This window comes from Heptranchias perlo, unplaced genomic scaffold (genome assembly GCF_035084215.1).
Source record: "Heptranchias perlo isolate sHepPer1 unplaced genomic scaffold, sHepPer1.hap1 HAP1_SCAFFOLD_423, whole genome shotgun sequence".
Lineage (NCBI taxonomy): Eukaryota > Metazoa > Chordata > Chondrichthyes > Hexanchiformes > Hexanchidae > Heptranchias > Heptranchias perlo.
Window position 1 is genome coordinate 50,800 of NW_027139435.1, and position 25,944 is coordinate 76,743.

At 42.0% G+C, this 25,944-nt stretch overlaps 1 protein-coding gene across 1 annotated transcript in view; it reads right to left on the minus strand.

Moving 5' to 3' along the window:
- LOC137312344 (granulocyte colony-stimulating factor receptor-like) overlaps positions 1–25,944 on the minus strand; it is a 105,893-nt gene that overhangs the window by 45,168 nt on the left and 34,781 nt on the right. Inside the window, exon 4 of the mRNA XM_067978916.1 lies at positions 16,144–16,259. Within this exon, the coding sequence (XP_067835017.1) occupies positions 16,144–16,259 (116 nt within the window). The remainder of the gene's footprint in view (positions 1–16,143; positions 16,260–25,944) is intronic.

Below are 25,944 nucleotides of genomic sequence, written 5' to 3' on the forward strand. Positions count from 1 at the left end.
TAATCCAGATTCATAGTCTCATTACCAACACACACTGTATATAATCCAGATTCATAGTCCCATTACCAACACACACTGTATATAATCCAGATTCATAGTCCCATTACCAACACACACTGTGTATAATCCAGATTCATAGTCCCATTACCAACACACACTGTGTATAATCCAGATTCATGGTCTCATTACCAACACACACTGTGTATAATCCAGATTCATAGTCCCATTACCAACACACACTGTGTATAATCCAGATTCATGGTCTCATTACCAACACACACTGTGTATAATCCAGATTCATAGTCCCATTAACAACAAACACTGTGTATAATTCAGATTCATAGTCTCATTACCAACACACACTGTGTATAATCCAGATTCATAGTCCCATTACCAACACACACTGTGTATAATCCAGATTCAGAGTCCCATTACCAACACACACTGTGTATAATCCAGATTCATAGTCCCATTAACAACAAACACTGTATATAATCCAGATTCATGGTCTCATTACCAACACACACTGTATATAATCCAGATTCATAGTCCCATTACCAACACACACTGTATATAATCCAGATTCATAGTCCCATTACCAACACACACTGTATATCATCCAGATTCACAGTCCCATTACCAACACACACTGTATATAATCCAGATTCATAATCCCATTACCAACACACACTGTATATAATCCAGATTCATAGTCTCATTACCAACACACACTGTGTATAATCCAGATTCATAGTCCCATTTCCAAAAAACACTGTGTATAATCCAGATTCATGGTCCCATTACCAACACACACTGTATATAATCCAGATTCATAGTCTCATTACCAACACACACTGTGTATAATCCAGATTCATGGTCCCATTACCAACACACACTGTATATAATCCAGATTCATAGTCTCATTACCAACACACACTGTGTATAATCCAGATTCATGGTCTCATTACCAACACACACTGTGTATAATCCAGATTCATAGTCTCATTACCAAAACAAACTGTGTATAATCCAGATTCATGGTCCCATTACCAACACACACTGTGTATAATCCAGATTCATAGTCTCATTACCAACACACACTGTGTATAATCCAGATTCACAGTCCCATTACCAACATACACTGTGTATAATCCAGATTCATAGTCCCATTACCAACACACACTGTGTATAATCCAGATTCATGGTCTCATTACCAACACACACTGTGTATAATCCAGATTCATAGTCCCATTACCAACACACACTGTGTATAATCCAGATTCATAGTCCCATTACCAACACACACTGTATATAATCCAGATTCATAGTCCCATTACCAACACACACTGTATATAATCAAGATTCATAGTCCCATTACCAACACACACTGTGTATAATCCAGATTCATAGTCCCATTACCAACACACACTGTATGTCATTCAGATTCATAGTCCCATTACCAAAAAACACTGTGTATAATCCAGATTCATAGTCCCATTACCAACACACACTGTGTATAATCCAGATTCATAGTCTCATTACCAACACACACTGTCTATAATCCAGATTCATAGTCCCATTACCAACACACACTGTATATAATTCAGATTCATAGTCCCATTACCAAAAAACACTGTGTATAATCCAGATTCATAGTCCCATTACCAACACACTGTGTATAATCCAGATTCATAGTCCCATTACCAACATACACTGTGTATAATCCAGATTCATGGTCCTATTACCAACACACACTGTGTATAATCCAGATTCATGGTCCCATTACCAAAAAACACTGTGTATAATCCTGATTCATCGTCCCATTACCAACAGACACTGTGTATAATCCAGATTCATGGTCCCATTATCAACACACACTGTGTATAATCCAGATTCATAGTCTCATTACCAACACACACTGTGTATAATCCAGATTCATAGTCTCATTACCAACACACACTGTGTATAATCCAGATTCATCGTCTCATTACCAACATACACTGTGTATAATCCAGATTCATAGTCCCATTACCAACACACACTGTGTATAATTCAGATTCATCGTCTCATTACCAACACACTGTTTATAATCCAGATTCATAGTCCCATCACCAACACACACGGTGTATAATCCAGATTCATAGTCTCATTACCAACACACACTGTGTATAATCCAGATTCATAGTCTCATTACCAACACACACTGTGTATAATCCAGATTCATAGTCTCATTACCAACACACACTGTGTATAATCCAGATTCATAGTCTCATTACCAACACACACTGTGTATAATCCAGATTCATAGTCCCATTACCAACATACACTGTGTATAATCCAGATTCATAGTCCCATTACCAACACACTGTGTATAATCCAGATTCATAGTCTCATTACCAACATACACTGTGTATAATCCAGATTCATAGTCCCATTACCAACACACTGTGTATAATCCAGATTCATAGTCCCATTACCAACACACACTGCATATAATCCAGATTCATGGTCTCATTACAAACACACACTGTGTATAATCCAGATTCATAGTCCCATTACCAACACACACTGTATATAATCCAGATTCATGGTCTCATTACAAACACACACTCTATATAATCCAGATTCATAGTCCCTTATACCAACACACACTGTGTATAATCCAGATTCATAGTCCCATTACCAACACACACTGTATATAATCCAGATTCATGGTCTCATTACAAACACACACTGTATGTAATCCAGATTCATAGTCCCATTACCAACACACACTGTGTATAATCCAGATTCATAGTCCCATTACCAACACACACTGTGTATAATCCAGATTCATAGTCCCATTACCAACACACACTGTGTATAATCCAGATTCATAGTCCCATTACCAACACACACTGTGTTTCATCCAGATTCATGGTCTCATTACCAACACACACTGTGTATAATCCAGATTCATAGTCCCATTAGCAACACACACTGTATATAATCCAGATTCATGGTCCCATTACCAACACACACTGTATATAATCCAGATTCATAGTCCCATTACCAACACACACTGTATATAATCCAGATTCATAGTCCCATTACCAACACACACTGTATATAATCCAGATTCATGGTCCCATTACCAACACACACTGTATATAATCCAGATTCATAGTCCCATTACCAACACACACTGTATATAATCCAGATTCATAGTCCCATTACCAACACACACTGTGTATAATCCAGATTCATGGTCTCATTACCAACACACACTGTGTATAATCCAGATTCATAGTCCCATTACCAACACACACTGTGTATAATCCAGATTCATGGTCTCATTACCAACACACACTGTGTATAATCCAGATTCATAGTCTCATTACCAACACACACTGTGTATAATCCAGATTCATAGTCTAATTACCTACACACACTGTGTATAATCCAGATTCATAGTCCCATTACCAACACACACTGTGTATAATCCAGAATCATAGTCTCATTACCAACACACACTGTGTATAATCCAGATTCATCGTCCCATGACCAACACACACTGTGTATAATCCAGATTCATAGTCCCATTATCAACACACACTGTGTATAATTCAGATTCATGGTCTCATTACCAAAAAACACTGTGTATAATCCAGATTCATAGTCCCATTACCAACACACACTATCTATAATCCAGATTCATAGTCTCATTACCAACACACACTGTGTACAATCCAGATTCATAGTCCCATTACCAACACACACTGTGTATAATCCAGATTCATGGTCCCATTACCTAAAAACACTGTGTATAATCCAGATTCATGGTCCCATTACCAAAAAACACTGTGTATAATCCAGATTCATAGTCTCATTACCAACACACAGTGTGTATAATCCAGATTCATAGTCTCATTACCAACACACACTGTGTATAATCCAGATTCATCGTCCCATTACCAACACACACTGTGTATAATCCAGATTCATAGTCTCATTACCAACACACACTGTGTATAATCCAGATTCATAGTCCCATTACCAACATACACTGTGTATAATCCAGATTCATAGTCTCATTACCAACACACACTGTGTATAATCCAGATTCATGGTCCCATTACCAACACACACTGTATATAATCCAGATTCATGGTCCCATTACCAACACACACTGTGTATAATCCAGATTCATAGTCCCATTACCAACACACACTGTGTATAATCCAGATTCATGGTCCCATTACCAACACACACTGTGTATAATCCAGATTCATAGTCTCATTACCAACACACACTGTGTATAATCCAGATTCATAGTCTCATTACCAACACACACTGTGTATATTCCAGATTCATAGTCCCATTACCAACACACACTGCGTATAATCCAGATTCATAGTCTCATTACCAACACACACTGTGTATAATCCAGAATTCATAGTCTCATTACCAACACACACTGTATATAATCCAGATTCATAGTCTCATTACCAACACACACTGTATATAATCCAGATTCATAGTCCCATTACCAACACACACTGTGTATAATCCAGATTCATGGTCTCATTACCCACACACACTGTGTATAATCCAGATTCATAGTCCCATTACCAACACACACTGTATATAATCCAGATTCATAGTCTCATTACCAACACACACTGTGTATAATCCAGATTCATAGTCCCATTACCAACACACACTGTATATAATCCAGATTCATAGTTTCATTACCAACACACACTGTGTATAATCCAGATTCATAGTCCCATTACCAACACACACTGTGTATAATCCAGATTCATAGTCTCATTACCAACACACACTGTGTATAATCCAGATTCATAGTCCCATTACCAACATACACTGTGTATAATCCAGATTCATGGTCTCATTACCAACACACACTGTGTATAATCCAGATTCATAGTCCCATTACCAACACACACTGTGTATAATCCAGATTCATGGTCTCATTACCAACACACACTGTGTATAATCCAGATTCATAGTCTCATTACCAACACACACTGTGTATAATCCAGATTCATAGTCCCATTACCAACACACACTGTGTATAATCCAGATTCATAGTCCCATTACCAACACACACTGTATATAATCCAGATTCATAGTCTCATTACCAACACACACTGTGTATAATCCAGATTCGTACTCCCATTACCAACACACACTGTGTATAATCCAGATTCATGGTCTCATTACCAACACACACTGTGTATAATCCAGATTCATGGTCTCATTACCAACACACACTGTGTATAATCCAGATTCATAGTCTCATTACCAACACACAATGTGTATAATCCAGATTCATAGTCCCATTACCAACACACACTGTATATAATCCAGATTCATGGTCCCATTACCAACACACACTGTGTGTGATCCAGATTCATAGTCCCATTACCAACACACACTGTGTATAATCCAGATTCATAGTCCCATTACCAACACACACTGTGTATAATCCAGATTCATAGTCTCATTAAGAACACACACTGTGTATAATCCAGATTCATAGTCCCATTACCAACACACACTGTGTATAATCCAGATTCATAGTCTCATTACCAACACACACTGTGTATAATCCAGATTCATAGTCCCATTACCAACACAAACTGTGTATAATCCAGATTCATAATCCCATTACCAACACACACTGTGTATAATCCAGATTCATAGTCTCATTACCAACACACACTGTGTATAGTCCAGATTCATAGTCTCATTACCAACACACACTGTGTATAATCCAGATTCATAGTCTCATTACCAACACACACTGTATATAATCCAGATTCATAGTCTCATTACCAACACACACTGTGTATAATCCAGATTCATAGTCTCATTACCAACACACACTGTATATAATCCAGATTCATAGTCCCATTACCAACACACACTGTGTATAATCCAGATTCATAGTCCCATTACCAACACACACTGTGTATAATCCAGATTCATGATCTCATTACCAACACACACTGTGTATAATCCAGATTCATAGTCCCATTACCAACACACACTGTATATAATCCAGATTCATGGTCCCATTACCAACACACACTGTATATAATCCAGATTCATAGTCCCAGTACCAACACACACTGTATATAATCCAGATTCATAGTCCCATTACCAACACACACTGTATATAATCCAGATTCATAGTCCCATTACCAACACACACTGTATATAATCCAGATTCATAGTCCCATTATCAACACACACTGTATATAATCCAGATTCATAGTCCCATTACCAACACACACTGTATATAATCCAGATTCATAGTCCCATTACCAACACACACTGTATATAATCCAGATTCATAGTCCCATTACCAACACACACTGTATATAATCCAGATTCATGGTCCCATTACCAACACACACTGTATATAATCCAGATTCATAGTCCCATTACCAACACACACTGTATATAATCCAGATTCATAGTCCCATTACCAACACACACTGTGTACAATCCAGATTCATGGTCTCATTACCAACACACACTGTGTATAATCCAGATTCATAGTCCCATTACCAACACACACTGTGTATAATCCAGATTCATGGTCTCATTACCAACACACACTGTGTATAATCCAGATTCATCGTCTCATTACCAACACACACTGTGTATAATCCAGATTCATAGTCTAATTACCTGCACACACTGTGTCTAATCCAGATTCATAGTCCCATTACCAACACACACTGTGTATAATCCAGAATCACAGTCTCATTACCAACACACACTGTGTATAATCCAGATTCATCGTCCCATGACCAACACACACTGTGTATAATCCAGATTCATAGTCCCATTATCAACACACACTGTGTATAATTCAGATTCATGGTCTCATTACCAAAAAACACTGTGTATAATCCAGATTCATAGTCCCATTACCAACACACACTATATATAATCCAGATTCATAGTCTCATTACCAACACACACTGTGTATAATCCAGATACATAGTCCCATTACCAACACACACTGTGTATAATCCAGATTCATGGTCCCATTACCTAAAAACACTGTGTATAATCCAGATTCATGGTCCCATTACCAAAAAACACTGTGTATAATCCAGATTCATAGTCTCATTACCAACACACAGTGTGTATAATCCAGATTCATAGTCCCATTACCAAAACACACTGTGCATAATCCAGATTCATCGTCCCATTACCAACACACACTGTGTAAAATCCAGATTCATAGTCTCATTACCAACACACACTGTGTATAATCCAGATTCATAGTCCCATTACCAACATACACTGTGTATAATCCAGATTCATAGTCTCATTACCAACACACACTGTGTATAATCCAGATTCATGGTCCCATTACCAACACACACTGTATATAATCCAGATTCATGGTCCCATTACCAACACACACTGTGTATAATCCAGATTCATAGTCCCATTACCAACACACACTGTGTATAATCCAGATTCATGGTCCCATTACCAACACACACTGTGTATAATCCAGATTCATAGTCTCATTACCAACACACACTGTGTATAATCCAGATTCATAGTCTCATTACCAACGCACACTGTGTATATTCCAGATTCATAGTCCCATTACCAACACACACTGCGTATAATCCAGATTCATAGTCTCATTACCAACACACACTGTGTATAATCCAGATTCATAGTCTCATTACCAACACACACTGTATATAATCCAGATTCATAGTCTCATTACCAACACACACTGTGTATAATCCAGATTCATGGTCTCATTACCAACACACACTGTGTATAATTCAGATTCATAGTCCCATTACCAAAAAACACTGTGTATAATCCAGATTCATAGTCCCATTACCAACACACACTGTGTATAATCCAGATTCATAGTCCCATTACCAACACACACTGTGTATAATCCAGATTCATGGTCCGATTACCAACACACACTGTGTATAATCCAGATTCATAGTCTCATTACCAACACACACTGTGTATAATCCAGATTCATAGTCTCATTACCAACACACACTGTATATAATCCAGATTCATAGTCCCATTATCAACACACACTGTGTATAATCCAGATTCATGGTCTCATTACCCACACACACTGTGTATAATCCAGATTCATAGTCCCATTACCAACACACACTGTATATAATCCAGATTCATAGTCTCATTACCAACACACACTGTGTATAATCCAGATTCATAGTCCCATTACCAACACACACTGTATATAATCCAGATTCATAGTTTCATTACCAACACACACTGTGTATAATCCAGATTCATAGTCCCATTACCAACACACACTGTGTATAATCCAGATTCATAGTCTCATTACCAACACACACTGTGTATAATCCAGATTCATAGTCCCATTACCAACATACACTGTGTATAATCCAGATTCATGGTCTCATTACCAACACACACTGTGTATAATCCAGATTCATAGTCCCATTACCAACACACACTGTGTATAATCCAGATTCATGGTCTCATTACCAACACACACTGTGTATAATCCAGATTCATAGTCTCATTACCAACACACACTGTGTATAATCCAGATTCATGGTCTCATTACCAACACACACTGTGTATAATCCAGATTCATGGTCTCATTACCAACACACACTGTGTATAATCCAGATTCATAGTCCCATTACCAACACACACAGTATATAATCCAGATTCATAGTTTCATTACCAACACACACTGTGTATAATCCAGATTCATAGTCCCATTACCAACACACACTGTGTATAATCCAGATTCATAGTCTCATTACCAACACACACTGTGTATAATCCAGATTCATAGTCCCATTACCAACACACACTGTGTATAATCCAGATTCATAGTCTCATTACCAACACACACTGTGTATAATCCAGATTCATAGTCCCATTACCAACACACACTGTGTATAATCCAGATTCATCGTCCCATTACCAACACACACTGTATATAATCCAGATTCATAGTCTCATTACCAACACACACTGTGTATAATCCAGATTCGTACTCCCATTACCAACACACACTGTGTATAATCCAGATTCATGGTCTCATTACCAACACACACTGTGTATAATCCAGATTCATGGTCTCATTACCAACACACACTGTGTATAATCCAGATTCATAGTCTCATTACCAACACACAATGTGTATAATCCAGATTCATAGTCCCATTACCAACACACACTGTATATAATCCAGATTCATGGTCCCATTACCAACACACACTGTGTGTGATCCAGATTCATAGTCCCATTACCAACACACACTGTGTATAATCCAGATTCATAGTCCCATTACCAACACACACTGTGTATAATCCAGATTCATAGTCTCATTACGAACACACACTGTGTATAATCCAGATTCATAGTCCCATTAGCAACACACACTGTGTATAATCCAGATTCATAGTCTCATTACCAACACACACTGTGTATAATCCAGATTCATAGTCCCATTACCAACACAAACTGTGTATAATCCAGATTCATAATCCCATTACCAACACACACTGTGTATAATCCAGATTCATAGTCTCATTACCAACACACACTGTGTATAGTCCAGATTCATAGTCTCATTACCAACACACACTGTGTATAATCCAGATTCATAGTCTCATTACCAACACACACTGTATATAATCCAGATTCATAGTCTCATTACCAACACACACTGTGTATAATCCAGATTCATAGTCTCATTACCAACACACACTGTATATAATCCAGATTCATAGTCTCATTACCAACACACGCTGTATATATTCCAGATTCATAGTCTCATTACCAACACACACTGTGTATAATCCAGATTCATAGTCTCATTACCAACACACACTGTGCATAATTCAGATTCATAGTCTCATAACCAAAAAAACACTGTGTATAATTCAGATTCATAGTCCCATTACCAACATACACTGTGTATAATCCAGATTCATGGTCCCATTACCAAAAAACACTGTGTATAATCCAGATTCATAGTCTCATTACCAACACACACTGTGTATAATCCAGATTCATAGTCCCATTACCAACACACACTGTGTATAATCCAGATTCATAGTCTCATTAGCAACACACACTGTGTATAATCCAGATTCATAGTCCCATTACCAACATACACTGTGTATAATCCAGATTCATAGTCCCATTACCAACGCACACTGTGTATAATCCAGATTCATAGTCTCATTACCAACACACACTGTGTATAATCCAGATTCATAGTCCCATTACCAACACACACTGTGTATAATCCAGATTCATAGTCTCATTACCAACACACACTGTGTTTAATTCAGATTCATAGTCTCATTACCAACACACACTGTGTATAATCCAGATTCATAGTCCCATTACCAACATACACTGTGTATAATCCAGATTCATAGTCTCATTACCAACACACACTGTGTATAATCCAGATTCATAGTCTCATTACCAACACACAATGTGTATAATCCAGATTCATAGTCTCATTACCAACACACACTGTGTATAATCCAGATTCATAGTCTCATTATCAACACACACTGTGTTTAATTCAGATTCATAGTCCCATTATCAACACACACTGTGTATAATCCAGATTCATAGTCTCATTACCAACACACACTGTGTATAATCCAGATTCATAGTCTCATTATCAACACACACTGTGTTTAATTCAGATTCATAGTCCCATTATCAACACACACTGTGTATAATCCAGATTCATAGTCTCATTACCAACACACACTGTGTATAATCCAGATTCATAGTCTCATTATCAACACACACTGTGTTTAATTCAGATTCATAGTCCCATTATCAACACACACTGTGTATAATCCAGATTCATAGTCTCATTACCAACACACACTGTATATAATCCAGATTCATAGTCTCATTACCAACATACGCTGTGTATAATCCAGATTCATAGTCTCATTACCAAAAAAACACTGTGTATAATTCAGATTCATAGTCCCATTACCAACACACACTGTGTATAATTCAGATTCATAGTCTCATTACCAAAAAAACACTGTGTATAATCCAGATTCATGGTCCCATTACCAAAAAACACTGTGTATAATCCAGATTCATAGTCTCATTACCAACACACACTGTGTATAATCCAGATTCATAGTCCCATTACCAACACACACTGTGTCTTATCCAGATTCATAGTCTCATTAGCAACACACACTGTGTATAATCCAGATTCATAGTCCCATTACCAACATACACTGTGTATAATCCAGATTCATAGTCCCATTACCAACACACACTGTGTATAATCCAGATTCATAGTCTCATTACCAACACACACTGTGTATAATCCAGATTCATAGTCCCATTACCAACATACACGGTGTATAATCCAGATTCATAGTCCCATTACCAACATACACTGTGTATAATCCAGATTCATAGTCCCATTACCAACACACACTGTGTATAATCCAGATTCATAGTCTCATTACCAACACACACTGTGTATAATCCAGATTCATAGTCTCATTACCAACACACACTGTGTATCATCCAGATTCATAGTCCCATTACCAACACACAGTGTATAATCCAGATTCATAGTCCCATTACCAACACACTGTGTATAATCCAGATTCATAGTCTCATTAACAACACACTGTGTATAATCCAGATTCATGGTCCCATAACCAACACACACTGTGTATAATCCAGATTCATAGTCCCATTACCAACACACACTGTATATAATTCAGATTCATAGTCTCATTACCAACACACACTGTGTATAATCCAGATTCATAGTCCCATTACCAACACACACTGTGTATAATCCAGATTCATAGTCTCTTTACCAACACACACTGTATATAATTCAGATTCATAGTCTCATTACCAACACACACTGTGTATAATCCAGATTCATAGTCTCATTACCAACACACACTGTGTATAATCCAGATTCATAGTCTCATTACCAACACACACTGTGTATAATCCAGATTCGTAGTCCCATTACCAACACACACTGTGTATAATCCAGATTCATAGTCCCATTACCAACACACACTGTGTATAATCCAGATTCATAGTCTCATTACCAACACACACTGTGTATAATCCAGATTCATAGTCCCATTACCAACACACACTGTGTATAATCCAGATTCATAGTCCCATTACCAACACACACTGTGTATAATCCAGATTCATAGTCTCATTACCAACACACACTGTGTATAATCCAGATTCATAGTCCCATTACCAACACACACTGTGTATATTCCAGATTCATAGTCTCATTACCAACACACACTGTGTATAATCCAGATTCATAGTCTCATTACCAACACACACCGTGTATAATCCAGATTCATAGTCCCATTACCAACACACACCGTGTATAATCCAGATTCATAGTCCCATTACCAACACACACTGTGTATGATCCAGATTTATCGTCCCTTTACCAACACACACTGTGTATAATCCAGATATATGTACAGTTCCATTACCACAATATAGAAAGAGGGGGAAAGATAATTGATAATCTAATCAAACATGGAGAGGATCAAACCACTGGTCTGGATGGATTTCATCCGCCTATTTTAAATGAAGTTCGGGAAGAGATAGCAGAGGCACTGTTATTTATTGGTAAAAACTCATTTGAAAAAGGGAATAGTGCCAGAGGACTGGTAGACAGATAATGTGATTCTATATTTAAAAAGGGAGAGAGAATGAGTCCAGGGAACTATAGACCAGTTCGCTTCACGTCGTGGGAGGAAAGATAATGGAATATTTACTCAAAGATGTAATAGAAAAACATCTAGAAACCGAAAATATAATAAAGAATAATCAGCACATGTTTCAAAAGGGAAAGTCATGATTGACCAACTTTATTGAATTCTTTGAAAGAGTAGACAAGGGTAATGTAGTAGATGTAATATATTTGGATTTTCCAAAGGCCTTCGATAAGGTACCGCATTGTAGACTCGTGGCTAAGGTCAGAGCATGTGGCGTAAGGGGACAGGTAGCAAAATGGATAGCAAGCTGGCTACAAAACAGAAAACAGAGAGTAGGAGTTAAAGCTTGTTACTCAGATTGGCCAAAGATGGGAAGTGGTGTTCCACAGAGATTGGTGCTGGGACCACTGTCCAAAACTAGGGGCCATAAATATATGGTGGTACAAGTAAATCCAGTAAGGAATTCAGAAGAAACTTCTTTACCTGGAGAGTAGTTGTAATGTGGATCAAGGGCTGGTTGAGACAAATATCATCGATGAATTTAAGGGGAAGCTAGATAAGTACATGAGGGAGAAAGGAATAGAAGGATATGCTGATATGGTGAGATGAAGTAGAGGGGGAGGAGGCTCGTGTGGAGCATAAACATATGGGCTAAATAGTCTGTTTTTGTGCTGTAAATTCTGTGTAATTCTATATGTATCCAGTCCCATTACCAACACACATGGTGTATAATCCAGATACATGTACAGTCCCATTACCAACACACATGGTGTATAATCCAGATACATGTACAGTCCCATTACCAACACACATGGTGTATAATCCAGATACATGTACAGTCCCATTACCAACACACATGGTGTATAATCCAGATACATGTACAGTCCCATTACCAACACACATGGTGTATAATCCAGATACATGTACAGTCCCATTACCAACACACATGGTGTATAATCCAGATACATGTACAGTCCCATTACCAACACACATGGTGTATAATCCAGATACATGTACAGTCCCATTACCAACACACATGGTGTATAATCCAGATACATGTACAGTCCCATTACCAACACACATGGTGTATAATCCAGATACATGTACAGTCCCATTACCAACACACATGGTGTATAATCCAGATACATGTACAGTCCCATTACCAACACACATGGTGTATAATCCAGATACAAAGGGCTCAATTTTTCTGGGAAATTGCGGGTGCGTTGGGGGCAGATGGCTCCGAACATTGGGGAAATCCCGTTTGGGTTCGGAACCCAGCTCCAATCCCCAGATTTCCGGGTTCTTCACTAACGCGTCTGTGTGCGTCTGCCTCCCGATTGTGGAAGTCCAACCGGCAATTAAAGCCGGCGGGATGATACTTGACACAGTTGTTTCGAGAGTTTAAGTAGTTGAACGACTTAATTTTCTTCACATTGAGGTAGAGGTACAATTTTGAAGGACCCTCAGCGTGTTTCCCGTGCTGTGGGAAACACTCCCTGTTGCAACAGACGTGTTTCAGCCAGCAGCCAGTGGGAGATGTAAACGCTTCTTTGACAGATGGGGAGAAAAGGTCACTTATTGCAGAATGGCACTCAATTATTTCAGACAAAGTTTTGGCTGCGAGATCTTTGTATTTTCACTGCAAATTCTTACTTTCCACTCAGAATTCTTCTGTTCACACATATTTAACTACTTTTTGGACCCCCTCAAACTCACACCACCAGGACTAGGGGCGCCATGGCTGCATTCACCACTACATCCGAGGAGGAGCAACATCACCAGCCTCGCTCAGCACAGCGAACACCTCCTCCACGTGGAGCTCCACAACACAGTGCTGTGCCACAGGCACCTGCACAAGAGAACAGAGGGCGACAACAGAGAGGGGGGGCCGCTGGAGGAGGCCCCATCCACATCTGCCACCCACATGGAGGAGGAGGTGGAGGAACCCATGGGCAGAGCAGCAGCTCACCTGGCTGCTCGTGAAGCCTGGGAGTCACTGGTATGTGAACGGTTCTCCCAACATCAGACAGTGTGAAGAGTCCCAGTCCTCACCGCCTGGACAGAGGAGCGGCCACACCAGCCCCCTCCCCCACCCCGGAACAAAACAGTGGTGCAACTACACAAACACCCACTGTAGATTGACCCAATGGGTGTTATCAAGTGTCGTCGTTCATGGTGAACCTCATGAAAGCGCCCTGTCACAAAAGCCAGTCACGAATGGGCAAGACAGGGCAGCAGAGGCGACAATCATAAAATTTAATGTCACTTTAACAAAAACTAAAAATAAATAAAAAACATGACCGTCTGTCAAACACCCTGTGCATCCCCTTCGTGATCACAAAACCGTAGCCTTTCTCCTCCTACTACTTCCACATGGTGCTTCCCCTGTGGCTGCAGCAGAGGGAGTGGCAGGTTGCTCTTGTTCATGCCCTGACCGATTAGATGCTTTGGGCCTACGCCCTCTGGGGCTTGGAGCCCGTGAGGGCCCCTCCAAAGACTGCTCCACCGGCACCTGTGCAGGGGCAGACTCGGCCACCTGGAGAGGAGGCAGCATTGCGGGTACTGGTTGAGAGGGGGCAACGGGTGAGACGTGAGAGCACTTTGAGTGGCGTCCCCACTTCCATGTCCCCTTTCGCCATCATCCCTCTCCTGGGCCAGGCCCACATCACTCCTACCACCCTGCTGGACAACAGTTTGGAGGACATGTGTGAAACTACACATACACTCACTGTGGAGTGACCCAATGGGTGGCATCAAGTGTGGGTGTTCATGGTGAAACTCGTAAGGCCAGTGCTAGTGTATCTGTCAGCCTGTTTAAGGCGGCAGAATGTTGTTCACCCTGAGTCCGAATGGCCGTTGTCAGGGCCTGAATGGATTCATTTGTGAGCAGTGCTTGAAGCACAATGAAGGCTAGCCTTCTCTCCATCGCAGACATTCCTGCATTTACCCATGACAGTATCTCAGAGAGTTGCTTAAGTCCCTCTGACAGTATCTCAGAGATTCCCTCACGTCCCTGTGACAGTATCTCAGAGATTCCCTCCCTTACCTGTGCCACCATTCCACTCATGCAGGAGTTGGACTCCTCCATTCTCTGTGCGATTGTGGAGAGTGTGCGTGGCACCTGTTCCAGCACCTCATAAATGTGCTGCTGCCCCTCGATCATTCTCCTTTTAAAGGATGGTCCCTGGGGTTCAGCATCAGTGTCCAGCTGAGCAGAGCCTGGAGAGGAGTGCTCCCACCGACGTAGACTCTCCGCAGCTGCCCCTGCCACCAGTGTCTGCTCGTGCTCACATGTGTGTGGTAACTCATCAGGTGCCAACCCAACTAACTGAGGACTAGGACCCACCAAGGTGTGAGTATCTGCGCTGGTGGATGGCTCGCTCAGATGTGACGGTGCCCCTTCAGAAGCCTCGAGCTCCTCTGAGGAATCGCCCTCTGCCGTCACTGCGGCCATTGAATGGTCTATAAGAGAACAGAAGGCAATATTAAGCATCATCACAGATGTGTCATATTGCGATGAGCATACTGAGGTGTTCAACATGCCAATCATTGTTAACATCAATTCATGTTGTGTGTGATGAATGTTAGAGTTGTTTCACCAGATGTTTGCGGGCTGCCAGTCTCGGTGTCCCCGACAGAGAGGCACTCGAGGGTGCGGCTGATCTGCAGGGCCTCCTGCCCTGCGTCTGTGAGGACCACTATTTGTTGTGGCCCACCTCTGGTCCTCGCCCTCTCCCGTGCATTCTGGGCTCTCTTCTCCTATAAGGGGAGAAAGTACAGACGTGTGAGTGAGTGATGGTGAAGTGGCCAGCCGATGAATGCATTGTTTTGAGAGAGGCTGACCATGAAAGAGATGCATCAGAGGGTGAGTATGAGACAGAACCGTGACATTGGATGACGATTGGGGTGAGTGGCAGTAGTGGGGTGGCTAATGCGGAGGTGAGGAACTGCTGAGGAAATGCAGGTAAGTTGAGGATGAGCCTTAAGTGGGTGTGAGGAGTGATGTGATGGAATAGTCGTGGCAGTGCAGAATGAGTTGTTGGGGGGGTGCGGTGATGTGATGGAATAGTCGTGGCAGTGCAGAATGAGTTGTTGGGGGGGTGCGGTGATGTGATGGAATAGTCGTGGCAGTGCAGAATGAGTTGTTGGGGGGGTGCGGTGATGTGGGAGACGGAATGTAGGAGAATGAGTAAGTGTACTCACTTTTGCTGACCTAGTTAGGTCATTGAAGCGCTTCCTGCACTGGATCCAGGTGCGGGAGATGTTGCTGCTGCTGGTGACCTCCTCTGCCACCTCGAGCCAGGCCTTCTTGGTGGCAGAGGCAGGGCACTTCCTCCCGTCCCCGGGGTGGAACACTTCCCTCCTCCTCCTCACCCCGACCAGTAGCACCTGGAATGAGGCATCACCGAATCTGGGAGCAGCCTTTCCCCTGGGCTGCTCCATTGTGCTGCGTGGGTGTTTGCTCCAGGAGCAGCCATTGGAGGACTGTCCCTTTAAATAGAGCTCCTCTCGTCGACAGCTTGTGATGCGGGTGTGCAGTCCGCCCACTGCGCAGCTTTCCAACGGCAAACCCGGAAGCCATGTTAAGTGGCTCCAATTGAATCGCAATCACGTGGGGAACGGACATTTTTTATTGGGCGGGCTACCCACGCGCCCAATCACCCCCCCCGCTGCCATCCCACCTCCCCGCTAATATCAGGGCCATATAGTCCACACACAGATTTATCAGTGGAGACTCCATGGTTAGAATTGAGGAATAAGAGTGGAACTTAAAACTGTAATGGGAGTTATCTACAAGCTTCCTGATAGCAACAATGAAGTGGCAGAATGTATTAATTCAGAGATTTGAGAGGATTGCAGCAAAAGCAAGTGGTTTTAATAGGAGACTTTAATTTTCATATAGATTGGGAAAAGCAGAGTAGCTCAAGTCAGAAAGGGAGTGAATTTCATGAGTGCTTTCAAGATAGTTTTCTGGAGCAAGATGTTCTAGAACCAACAAGAGGACGGGCCATACTAGATTTAGTGATGAATAATGAGTCAGACTTAGTAAATAATCTAACAGTAAGGGAACATTTACCTAACAGTGGACATAATATGATCAAATTCAATGTTAGGTTTGAAAAGGAGAAATATAACAGTTACTAAGATTCTAGATTTTGGTAAGGCTAACTTTAACGGGATGAGACAGAGACTGACAACAGCAAACTGGTCAAAACTGTTATTGGGTAAAATTACAGATGAACAGTGGGAGGTGTTCAAAGAAGAATTTAGTTTAATACAGGACCAGTATATAACGCTAAGGGGCAAGAGCTCTACTTAAATAAAATAGCCATGATCGCCAAAAGGGGTGAGAGATAACATAAAACTAAAGGAAAGAGCATACAAAAGTAATTACAGGCCAGTCAGTCTAACCTCGGTGGTGGGCAAATTATTGGAATCAATTCTGAGGGACAGGATAAACCGTCACTTAGAAAGGCACGGACTAATCAAGGACAGTCAGTATGGATTTGTTAAGAGAAGGTCGTGTCTGACTAACTTGGTGAGCAGGTTACAAGTAGGGTCAATGAGGGGAACGCGTTTGATGTGGTCTACATGGATTTTAGCAAGGCTTTGTCAAGGTCCCACATGGCAGACTGGTCAAAAAAAGTAAAAGCCCATGGGATCTAAGGGAAAGTGGCAAATTGGATCCAGAATTGGCTCAGTGGCAGGAAGCAAAGGGTAATGGTCGACAGGTGTTTTTGTGACTGGAAGGCTGTTTCCAGTGGGATTCCGCAGGGCTCAGTACTGGGTCCCTTGCTTTTTGTGATATTATTAATGATTTGGACGTGAATGTGGATGACCAAGGCTGGGAGCTGAATATCCAAGGGTATTCGATATTTAGGAAGGACAGGCAGAAAGGAAAAGGAGGTGGGGTGAGGTTGTTAGTAAAGGATGAAATCAGAGCAATAGTGAGAAAGGATACTGGCTCAGAAAATCAAGATGTAGAATCAGTCTGGGTGCAGTTAAGAAGCACCAAGGGGCAGAAAACACAGGTGGGAGTTGTCTATAGGCCTCCAAACAGTAGTGGTAATGTAGGGGCTGGGATCAAACAGGAAATTAGAGATGCATGTAACAAGGGTACTGCAGTAATCATGGGTGACTTTAATCTACATATAGACTGGCCAAACCAAATTAGCAATAATACTGTGGAGCATGAATTCCTGGAATGTGTATGAGATGGTTTTTTAGACCAGTACATTGAGGAACCAACCAGGGAACAGGGTATCCTAGATTGGGTATTGTGCAATGAGAAGGGGTTAATTAATAAACTTGTTGAGGGGGTCCTTTAGGGAAGAGTGACCATAACGTGATAGAATTCTTCATTAAGATGGAAAGTGAAGTAGTCCAATTCGAAACTAGGGTCCTAAATCTAAACAAAGGAAACTACGAAGGTATGAGGAGTGAGTTGGCTATGATAGATTGGGAAGCTTCATTAAAAGGCATGACAGTGGATAGGCAATGGCTAACATTTAAAGAACGAATGCATGAATTGCAACAATTATACATTCCTTTCTGGCGCAAAAACACAAAAGGAAAAGCGACCCAACCATGGCTAACAAAAGAAATTAAGGAAGGTATTAGATCCAAAGAGGAGTCATAAAAAGTTTCCAGAAAAAGTAGCAAGCCTGAGGATTGGGAGCAGTTTAGAATTCAGCAAAAAATGGACCAAGAGATTGATTAAGAGGGGAAAATAGAGTCTGAGAGTAAACTTGCAAGGGACATAAAAGTGGATTGTAAAAGTTTCTACAAGTATGTAAAAAGAAAAAAATTAGTGAAGACAAGTGAAGGCCGTCAGAAACGGGAGAATTTATAATGGGGAACAAGGAAATGGCAGAGCAATTAAACAAATACTTTGGTTCTGTCTTCACGGAAGAGGACACAAATAACTTCCCAGAAATACTAGGGAACCAAGGGTCTAGTGAGAAGGAGGAATGAAAGGAAATTAGTATGAGTAAAAAATAGTGCTGGAGAAATTAATGGGACTGATAGCTGATAAATCCCCAGGGCCTGATAATCTGCATCCCAGAGTAATAAAAGAGGTAGCCATGGAAATAGTGGATGCATTAGTTGTTATATTTCAAAATTCTATAGATTATGGAACAGTTCCTGCAGATTGGAGGGTGGCAAATGTAACCCCACTATTTAAAAAAGGAGGGAGACAGAAAACAGGGAACTATAGATCTGTTAGCCTAACATCAGTAGTAGGGAAAATGCTAGAGTCCACTATAAAGAATGTGATAACAGGACACTTAGAAAATATCAACGGGATTAGACAAAGTCAATATGGATTTGTGAAAGGGAAATCATGTTTTTGAGGATGTAACTGTTAGAATAGATAAGGGAGAACCAGTGGATGTGGTTTATTTGGATTTTCAGAAGGCCTTTGATAAAGTCCCACATAAGAGGTTAGTGTGCAAAATTAAAGCACATGGGATTGGGGGTAATATACTGGCATGGATTGAAAATTGATTAACAGACAGGAAACAGAGAGTAGGAATAAATGGGTCTTTGTCGGGATGGCAGGCAGTGACTAGTGGGGTACCGCAGGGATCAGTGCTTGGGCCCCAGCTATTCACAATATATATCAATGATTTGGATGAGGGAACCAAATGTAATATTTCCAAGTTTGCTGACAACACAAAACTAGGTGGGATCGTGAGTTATGAGGAGGATGCAAAGAGGCTCAAGGCGATTTAGACAAGTTGAGTGAGTGGGCAAATACATGGCAGATGCAGTATAATGTGGATAAATGTGAAGTTATCCACTTCACAAGGAAAAACAGAAAGACAGAGTATTATTTAAATGGTGATAGATTGGGGAATGTTGATGTACAAAGGGACCTGGGTGTCCTTGTACACCAGTCACTGAAAGAAAACATGCAGGTGCAGCAAGCAGTTAGGAAGGCAAATGGTATGTTGGCCTTCATTGCCAGAAGATTTGAGTACAGGAGCAAGGATGTCTTACTGCAGTTATACAGGGCCTTGGTGAGACCACACCTGGAGTATTGTGTGCAGTTTTGGTCTCCTTACCTAAGAAAGGATATACTTGCCATAGAGGGAGTGCAGCGAAGGTTCACCAGACTGATTCCTGGGATGGCAGGACTGTCGTACGAGGAGAGATTGGGTCGACTCGGCCTGTATTCACTCGCGTTTAGAAGAATGAGAGGGGATCTCATTGAAACATATAAAATTCTGACAGGGCTAGACAGACTGGATGCAGGGAGGATGTTTCCCCTGGCTGGGGGGTCCAGAACGAGGGGTCACAGTCTCAGGATACGGGGTAGGACATTTAGGACTGAGATGAGGAGAAATTTCTTCACTCAGAGGGTGGTGAACCTGTGGAATTCTCTACCACAGAAGGCTGTGGAGGCCAAGTCACTGAATATATTTAAGAAGGAGCTAGATAGATTTCTAGACACAAAAGGCATCAAGGGGTATGGGGAGAGAGCGGGAATATGGTATTGAGATAGAGGATCAGCCATGATCACATGAATGGCGGAGCAGGCTCGAAGGGCCGAATGGCCAACTCCTGCTCCTATTTTCCATGTTTCTATGTTTCTATGGCTCGATTAAGAAGTTTGCAGATGATACAAGAATTGGCCGTTTGGTTGATAGTGAGGAGGAAAATTGTAGACTGCAGGAAGATATCAATGGACTGGTCAGGTGGGCAGAAAATTGGCAAATGGAATTCAATCCGGAGAAGTGTGAGGTAATGCATTTGGGGAGCGCAAACAAGGCAAGGGAATACACAATAAATGGGAGGATACTGAGAGGTGTAGAGGAAGTGAGGGAACTTTGAGTGCATGTCCACAGGTCCCTGAAGCTGGCAGGACAGGTAGATAAAGTGGTTAAGAAGGCAGACGGGATACTTTCCTTTAATAGCCGAGGCACAGAATATAAGAGCAGGGAGGTTATGCTAGAACTGTATAAAACACTGGTTAGGCCACAGCTTGAGTACTGTGTACAGTTCTGGTCACCACATTACAGGGAAGATGTGATTGCACTGGAGAGGGTGCAAAGGAGATTTACGAGGATGCTGCCAGGACTGGAGAATTTTAGCTATGAGGAAAGATTGGAGAGGCTGGGGTTGTTCTCTGTGGAGCTGAGGAGGCTGAGGGGAGATTTAATTGAGGTGTATAAAATAATGACAGGACTAGATAGAGTGGATAGGGAGGACCTATTTCCTTTAGTGGAGGGGTCAGTGACCTGGGGGCATCAATTTAATGTAATTGGTAGAAGGATTGGAGGGCAGTTGAGGAGAATTTTTTCACCCCGATGATGGTGGGGGTCTGGAACTCACTGCCTGAGAGGGTGGGAGAGGCAGAAACCCTCAACTCATTTAAAAAGTACCTGGATGTGCACCTGAAGTGCCGTAACCAACAGGGCTACGGACCAAGTGCTGGAAAGTGGGATAGCACTTTTTTGGCCGGCACGGACATGATGGGCTGAATGGCCTCCTTCTGCACCGTAACTTTCTATGGTTCTATGAAAAGTGCAAAGAATAGTATAGATCCAGGGGACTGGGAGAGATAGTAAGATCAGCAAAGGAAGACTAAAAATAGTAAGAGGTGCAAAAAGGGAATATGAAAAGAAACTTGCGAGGGATAGCAAGGTTAACAGAAAGTTTTTACAATTATATTAGTAGAAAAAGGTTAATGTGGACTCTTTAAAAACAGATGCGGGTAATATTTGCAAATGAAAATAAGGAAATGACAGACTTGTTGAATAATGACTTTGTGTCAGTCTTCACAGTGAAGGAAGAGGACAATATACCTGACATTCCAGGGAAACTAATAATGAATCAAGGACTGGAACTCACTGAAGTTAATGTAAGTAAGAAACAGTATTAGAAAAAATAATGGCACTAAAGAGTGACAAATCCCTAGGACCTGATGGTTTCCATCCCAGGGTTTTAAAGGAAATAGGTGAGGAAATTTCAGATGGTTTAGCTATAATCTTCCAAAGCTCCCTCGATTCAGGAATTGTCCCTTTCGATTGGAAAATTGCAAATGTTATTCAAGAAAGGTGAGAGAGGGAAACCAGGAAATTATAGACCTGTTAGTCTAACATCTGTTGTGGGGAAGTTATTGAAATCTATAATTAAGGACAGATTGACTGAGCACTTAGAGAAATTTGAGCTGGTTGGAGAGAGCCAAAATGGATTTATAACAGGTCGGTCATGTCTAATGAACCTAATTGAATTTTTTGAGGCAGGAACTAAAGTAATAGACAGGGGAATGTCTATGGATGTAATTTATATGGACTTCCAGAAGGTATTCAGTAAGGTTCCACATGAGAGATTGTTAGCTAAAATTAAAGCTCATGGAATTGATGATAAATTATTGACCTGGTTAGGAGATTGGTTAGGTGGTACAAGAGAGAGCAGGGATAATGGATATGTACTCAAACTGGAGGGAAGTGACTAGTGGTGTCCCACAAGGATCTGTGCTGGGGCCTCAACTATTCACCATATTTATCAATTTGATAACACAATAGAGAGCCATATATCCAAGTTTGCTGATGACACAAAGATTGGTGACATGGTAAGTAGTGCAGATGGGAGCATAAAATTCAAAGAGACATTGACAGATTAAGTGAGTGGCCAAAACTGCAGCAGATGGATTTCAACGCAGGTAAGCGTGAGGTCATAAGAACATAAGAACATAAGAAATAGGAGCAGGAGTAGGCCAATCGGCCCCTCGAGCCTGCTCCGCCATTCAATAAGATCATGGCTGATCTGGTCCTAACCTCAAATCTAAAATCATGTCCAATTTCCTGCCCGCTCCCCGTAACCCCTAATTCCCTTTACTTCTAGGAAACTGTCTATTTCTGTTTTAAATTTATTTAATGATGTAGCTTCCACAGCTTCCTGGGGCAGCAAATTCCACAGACCTACTACCCTCTGAGTGAAGAAGTTTCTCCTCATCTCAGTTTTGAAAGAGCAGCCCCTTATTCTAAGATTATGCTCCCTCGTTCTAGTTTCACCCATCCTTGGGAACATCCTTACCGCATCCACCCGATCAAGCCCCTTCACAATCTTATATGTTTCAATAAGATCGCCTCTCATTCTTCTGAACTCCAATGAGTAGAGTCCCAATCTACTCAATCTCTCCTCATATGTCCACCCCCTCATCCCCGGGATTAACCGAGTGAACCTTCTTTGTACTGCCTCGAGAGCAAGTATGTCTTTTCTTAAGTCTGGACACCAAAACTGTATGCAGTATTCCAGGTGCGGTCTCACCAATACCTTATATAACTGCAGCAATACCTCCCTGTTTTTATATTCTATCCCCCTAGCAATAAAAGCCAACATTCCGTTGGCCTTCTTGATCACCTGCTGCACCTGCATACTAACTTTTTGATTTTCTTGCACTAGGACCCCCAGATCCCTTTGTACTGCAGTACTTTCCAGTCTCTCGCCATTAAGAAAATAACTTGCTCTCTGATTTTTCCTGCCAAAGGTCATCCATTTTGGACCAGGGAAGGATCGATCCGAGTATTGTTTAAATGGTGAAAAGCTCAGAACAGTGGCGGTCCAAAGAGATTGAGGAGTCCATGTACACAGATCACTAAAATGTAGTCATCAGGTACAAAAAATAATCAAAAGGCGAATGGAATGTTAGCCTTTCTAACTGGAGGACTAGAATATAAAGAGGAGGAAGTTTTGCTACAATTATACAATGACCTGGTTAGACCACATCTGGAATACTGGGTACAGTTCTGGACGCCGCACCTCAGAAAGGATATATTGGTCTTGGAGGGAGAGCAGCGCAGATTCACCAGAATGTTACCAGGGCTCCAAGGGTTAGATTATGAGGAGAGATTACATAAACTAGGCTTGTATTCCCTGGAATATAGAAGGGTAAGGGGTGATTTGATTGCGGTTTTTAGGATTTTGAAAGGAATTGATAGGGTAGATAGAGAGAAACTGTTTCTGCTGGTAATGCAAAGGGATGTAACCTTAAAAGCAGTCAGACCATTTAGGTGAGTAGTTAGGAAACACTTCTTCATGCAAAGGGTGGGAGAAGTGTGGAACTCTCTCCCACAAAATGCAATAAATGCTCGCTCAATTAATCATTTTAAATCGGAGATTGATAGATTTTGCCAACAAAGATTATTAAGGGATATGGACCCAAGGCTGGTGGGTGGAATTTGGACACAGATCAGACATGATCTCATTGAATGGCTGAACAGGACGGAGTTGCTGAATGGCCTAATCCTGTTCCTATTTAATCCAGATTCATATAGAGTCCCATTCCCAACACGCTGTGTATAATCCAAACATTACTCAGTGACAACATCTTAAGTAGGATTGAATTATACATTGGGTGAAAGTGGGCCGACAGTGGGTCACAATCAGAACCTTACGCTAAAGGTGAATACCATTCACGGGGCAATCAGGGGCCAGTGACACCCAGTAACAGTGGGGTCCCTACACCCAGGAAACATTTTCATGCAATCTGAGTCAAGAGTGTGGCTGGTCAATGTAAATGGTACTTTAGTGGTCAAGGCTGGGCCCCCCCCCGCATACTGGGCCCCCCCACACACACTGGGCCCCCCCCCACACACTGGGCCCCCCCCCACACACTGGCCCCCCCCCACACTGCCCTCCCCCACACACTAGCCCCCCCCCCCCGCACACTGGGCCCCCCCACACACACTAGCCCCCCCCACACACTGGGCCCCCCCCCACACTGCCCTCCCCCACACACTAGCCCCCCCCACACACTGGGCCCCCCCCCACACTGCCCTCCCCCACACACTGGGCCCCCCCCCACACTGCCCTCCCCACACACTGGGCCCCCCCCCACACTGCCCTCCCCCACACACTAGCCCCCCCCACACACTGGGCCCCCCCCCACACTGCCCTCCCCCACACACTGGGCCCCCCCCCACACTGGGCCCCCCCCCACACTGCCCTCCCCCACACACTGGGCCCCCCCCCACACTGGGCCCCCCCCCACACTGCCCTCCCCCACACACTGGGCCCCCCCCCACACTGGGCCCCCCCCCCACACTGCCCTCCCCACACACTGGGCCCCCCCCCACACTGCCCTCCCCCACACACTAGCCCCCCCCACACACTGGGCCCCCCCCCACACTGCCCT